The sequence below is a fragment of the Limulus polyphemus genome, unplaced genomic scaffold, assembly GCF_000517525.1.
Source record: "Limulus polyphemus unplaced genomic scaffold, Limulus_polyphemus-2.1.2 Scaffold12829, whole genome shotgun sequence".
NCBI classification, from domain to species: Eukaryota; Metazoa; Arthropoda; class Merostomata; order Xiphosura; family Limulidae; genus Limulus; species Limulus polyphemus.
In genome coordinates, this window is record NW_013678439.1 from 1 (window position 1) to 5,941 (window position 5,941).

At 34.9% G+C, this 5,941-nt stretch overlaps 1 protein-coding gene across 1 annotated transcript in view; it reads left to right on the forward strand.

Annotated features, from left to right (window-relative positions):
* Window positions 1-257: 257 nt before the first annotated feature.
* Window positions 258-5,941, forward strand: part of LOC106477100 (integral membrane protein GPR155-like) — a gene marked incomplete at both ends in the record, with an annotated part of 8,718 nt that continues 3,034 nt past the window's right edge. The window contains 2 exons of the mRNA XM_013937699.2: window positions 258-336; window positions 4,695-4,795. Coding sequence (XP_013793153.2) covers window positions 258-336; window positions 4,695-4,795 — 180 coding nt within the window. The remainder of the gene's footprint in view (window positions 337-4,694; window positions 4,796-5,941) is intronic.

Consider the following 5,941-nt stretch of genomic DNA (forward strand, 5'->3'; position numbering starts at 1 on the left):
ACATATATATATACATATATTTACTGTAACAGGATGACAATAGTTTAGACATATTTTCTGTGTTTTATAACACGGTGGTATTAGTCCAATTTATATATATATATATATATTTACTGTAACAGGATGACAATAGTTTAGACATATTTTCTGTGTTTTATAACACGGTGGTATTAGTCCAATATATATATATATATATATATTTACTGTAACAGGATGACAATAGTTTAGACATATTTTCTGTTGTTTTTTTTTAACAGAATGGTCTTATTTCAGATGCCTTTTCACTTAGAAAATACAACGTGTTGTGAGACACCTATCGACCTACTCTTGAACCAGGTAAGGTGAACTTTCAGTACTTATTACCTTCATTCTGGAAAACCTTCTTTTGATCAGCTTTATTGAGTGTATGTTCCTTCTTTAAAAGTGGATACAATCAAAGTTACTGAAACGTGAACTTGACCAGCTTTTGTGGTTGGTATTTGTTTTGGATAAATGATCAACGTTGAGCAGAATAAAATCCTTTAGGCGAAACGTTAACCATATAAGAAGCGATTTTAACAGTTTTATGTGTTTGTTGCTTAGACGAAACGTTAATCACATAAGTAGAGATTTTGACATTTGTGTGTTTGTTGTTTGGTCGAAACGTTAACCACATAAGAAACGATTTTAACAATTTTATGTGTTTGTCGCTTAGGCGAAACGTTAACCACATAAGTAGCGATTTTAACAGTTTCGTGTGTTTGTCGCTTAGGCGAAACGTTAACCACATAAGAAACAATTTTAACAGTTTTATGTGTTTGTTGCTTAAGCGAAATGTTAATCACATAACTAGTGATTTTAACAGTCTTGTGTGTTTGTCGTTTAGGCGAAACGTTAACCACCTAACTAGTGATTTTAACAGTCTTGAGTGTTTGTTGCTTAAGCGAAACGTTAACCACATAACTAGTGATTTTAACAGTCTTGTGTATTTGTCGTTTAGGCGAAACGTTAATCACCTACCTAGTGATTTTAACAGTCTTGTGTGTTTGTCGTTTAGGCGAAACGTTAATCACCTAACTAGTGATTTTAACAGTCTTGAGTGTTTGTTGCTTAAGCGAAACGTTAATCACATGACTAGCGATTTTAACAGTCTTGTGTGTTTGTCGTTTAGGCGAAACGTTAACCACATGACTAGCGATTTTAACAGTCTTGTGTGTTTGTCGTTTAGGCGAAACGTTAATCACATAACTAGTGATTATAACAGTCTTGTGTATTTGTCGGTTAGGCGAAACGTTAATCACATGACTAGCGATTTTAACAATTTTTTTTTGTGTCAGATCGACCACTATTCATAGTTTTCCTCACTTAGACAATTATACCAAACCCGCTACTCAACAGCTAGTTATATCCTTTACAGTTACATTGTAAGAATAATTCAACGTGTGAAAATAAAGAAATCGGATATATTACCGCTGTAAACATTCGGTAAACAGACTGCCGAGTATTGAACTGATGTATTTCCACTCACGCAGCTGTAATAAAATATCCGTATTGTGTAGTACGTTCTCGAATATTAAAGTATAATACAAACTTTTCTGTCAAAATAAAGTAAAGTTTGGAGAAACATCTATCAACAAAAGAAGAACTTGGGTTCTGGGTCACTTAGTTTGTTGTAAGCATTAACCTGCACTGTGAATACATGGTGCTTATCTTTGATTAGTCTGTTATTAATTATAATTGCTTGTTTGTCTGATTTAATCACTTATCCGAATGTAGCCTACATCAAGCAAACCTGTTAAGTTGGAGAAATTTCCAGTCATATCCTGGTGACCGTTTTCTTAGAGGGGAAGTATTCCAAAATTCAACACTGATATCCAGCGCTGCTTGTACGTTCTGTTCCTTTTGTGATCGCTCACTTCCGGTGTTGTACAACACACACTCAACTTTGTGATCGTTGACTTACGGTGTTGTACAACACACACTCAACTTTGTGATCATTGACTTACGGTGTTGTACAACACACACTTAACTATGTGATCGTTGACTTACGGTGTTGTACAACACACACTCAACGTTGTGATCGTTGACTTCCGGTGTTGTACAACACACACACACTCAGCGTTGTGATCGTTGACTTACGGTGTTGTACAACACACACTCAACTTTGTGATCGCTCACTTCCGGTGTTGTACAACACACACACTCAACTTTGTGATCGTTGACTTCCGGTGTTGTACAACACACACTCAACTTTGTGATCGTTGACTTCCGGTGTTGTACAACACACACACACTCAACGTTGTGATCGTTGACTTACGGTGTTGTACAACACACACTCAACTTTGTGATCGCTCACTTCCGGTGTTGTACAACTTGTTGATTTAGACAATCATTTTTTAATATAACATACTCAACCTCGTATTTCTCAGACGGATTTACTAGTATATTACTGTTAGTTCGAAACACCTGTGTTCACAAAAATCAGCTCACAATTTGCATATAAAGTGGAAATTTAATTGTATTTATAATAAACAATACCAGTTTCATGTCATCTGAACAGGTGACTGGTACAATACCAGTTTCATGTCATCTGAACAGGTGACTGGTACAATACCAGTTTCATGTCATCTGAACAGGTGGCTGGTACAATACCAGTTTTATGTCATCTGAACAGGTGACTGGGACAATGCCAGTTTCATGTCATCTGAACAGGTGGCTGGTACAATACCAGTTTTATGTCATCTGAACAGGTGACTGGTACAATACCAGTTTCATGTCATCTGAACAGGTGGCTGGTACAATACCAGTTTTATGTCATCTGAACAGGTGACTGGTACAATACCAGTTTCATGTCATCTGAACAGGTGACTGGTACAGTACCAGTTTCATGTCATCTGAACAGGTGACTGTTACAATACCAGTTTCATGTCATCTGAACAGGTGACTGGTACAATACCAGTTTTATGTCATCTGAACAGGTGACTGGTACAATACCAGTTTCATGTCATCTGAACAAAACTCCATTTCAAGAGAAAATATTTTCAGTCAAACCAATATCTCAGTTCATGAAGGAGTTATGCAGTCGTGAACATAAGACATTCGTTTCACAGGGTCAGTGGACGTAAGTTGTTTGTTTCACAGGGTCATGAACATGAGAAATTCGCTTCACAGGGTCATGAACATGAGATATTTGTTTCACAGGGTCTTGAACATGAGACATTCGCTTCACAGGGTCATGAACATGAGACATTCGCTTCACAGGGTTATGAACATGAGACATTTGTTTCACAGGGTCATGAAGATGAGACATTCGCTTCACAGGGTCATGAACATAAGGCATTCGTTTCACAGGGTCGTGAACGTAAGACATCAATTTCACAGGGTCGTGAACATAAGACATTCGTTTCACAGGGTTATGAACATGAGTCATTCGTTTCACAGGGTCATGAAGATGAGACATTCGTTTCACAGGGTCATGAAGATGAGACATTCGTTTCACAGGGTCAGTGGACGTGAGTCGTTTGTTTCACAGGGTCATGAAGATGAGACATTCGTTTCACAGGGTCGTGAACGTAAGGCATTTGTTTCACGGGGTGGTGAACGTAAGACATTAATTTCACAGGGTCGTGGACGTAAGACATTCGTTTCACAGGGTCGTGGACGTAAGACATTCGTTTCACAGGGTCGTGAACGTAAGACATTCGTTTCACAGGGTCGTGAACGTTTTTAATGTCATTTTTTAATATTGTGTATTGATTAGATATAAATGTATAATTATGTTTTGTGTTTTTATTATTGCTAGTGTGATGTTAGGCTTAACGTATCACGGTGAAAATAATTTTCAATGTTAATACTTAGATAGCACAGGCCTGCTATGGTTTTATTGTCTTGACATTTTTACATGTTCTACAGTAATTCCTGTACGCTGAATCCGAAAATATCTATTTTTTCCCCATCACGTACAGATTTTTCACAAAACTTTATATGTATTTTTACATAAGTGAATCATTTTCATTGAAATCGGGTCACATTTTGTTATGCTTATTATTTAAGATTTCTCTAGATCAATCGCGACGTAAGAGTCTTATCGATTGCTCTAGAACCCACGAGAAACACACCACTAGTATATAAACGGTTAACAGGCCGCATGACGTGTCATATTTGGATAGTATTTGTTTATGCGTGCATTTTGCCAATATATGTTTTTTATTTTCAATATTATATATTCGTCGCTATGGCAACAAGAAGTTATGTAAATGACCCAAACATATTCTGTTATATTTGTTGTAAATTTGATCTGAGTAAGAGTTATTGTTCTCCACTATCTAGTAAAAAAAAAAAAAATAACCTTACGTGATAGAAAAAATTAATATTATTTCGAAATATGCGTAGCTGAATTATGGAAAATCCGTCATTAAAACCGAAACAATTTTTATGAAGTTTAAATTCGCAGGCCTGTATAATCAACTACGACCGTGGAATTTATAAAAAATAATTTTATGTGTGTTATAATGCAAGTCATAATGAAGAATTATTAGGCTTAGCTCCTAATTTTTTTCATGAAAGCTGTGACTAGAATTTTGTAAACAACGAAACCAACTAAAATGTTGTTTTCAAAGTGTTGGACATCATCTACTCAAATACGTTTAATATGAATAACGCTGACATAAAGTTGAACAAATGCTTAAGTTCGAATATTATTTCTTCTGTTGCAGAATTTGATGCTAAAAAATGTAACATCGGAATCACCAGAACTGTCAGGAACTGACTCACTTTTACCATCTCTTGGGAAGTGTTTCAGTATAGTACTACTTGGGTAAGGATTTGTTAAAACATTTAGGAAAACTAAATAGTGCAGTTTTATTTATGTGAACTACAATGAAAAAATTAATATTTTTCGAACACTTGTTCATCCATTTCCGTTCTTTCTGTCACGATAAAAGTGTAAATATAAGTGACTATTTGGTACAAATAAATAACATATAAATATGTAAATAACGAAGAAGTTGATGAAACATGAATCACTGCTGACGTCACTACTGATTTTATTGGAAACAAGCAAAAGTACCCGTCCCCAGTGACGGGGAAAGTTGAAGTTAATCTATTAATTTAAATAATTTCGTGGCCTTTTATAAGGTTAACTGTATTGCACTCTTGGTTTTACTCAGAATCAAAGCTCTAAGCTACTTATACCGTGAAATGTAATTATTGAGCATTTCAGTCATGTTAAGAGCCGCTCAACAACAACATACGATCAATTTACATTTTTATTCTTTAAGTTACGTCACATTTTGAAATATGAATGATATTGTGATTAATTACTGACATTTTAATGTAAAAAATCCTGCTTGCGAAATAAAATTTGGCATCAACATTATTCATGCCTGTTCTCCCGTCACTTCAAAAGTGAATGTTGAGCTTTGCCTGCGTGCACAGCTTTTCAAACGGGAAACATATAAACGCTCGGACAAACATCACGGTTCGCAAAAAATATAAGATAGATTCTCTTAATTTGAAGATAACTTTGTGTTTCAGAATAATGTCTTGAAGTTTCGAAAAAGATTTTGCTTGGATTAAAGAACAGTTATAAACACATGCTGCTTAGAATGAAGAGAAATATTGTTTATATTCAAAAATAAATTGTTTCCAAATTTAATAATGCAGGTTATATTCAAAAAATGTAGTTTATACTTAAAGAAGAATGTAATTTGGACTTAAAGAAGAATGTAGTCTGAACTTAAAGAAGAATGTAGTTTGGACTTAAAGAAGAATGTAGTCTGGACTTAAAGAAGAATGTAGTCTGAACTTAAAGAAGAATGTAGTTTGGACTTAAAGAAGAATGTAGTCTGGACTTAATAAAGAATGTAGTCTGGACTTAAAGAAGAATGTAGTTTGGACTTAAAGAAGAATGTAGTTTGGACTTAAAGAAGAATGTAGTTTGGACTTAAAGAAGAATGTAGTT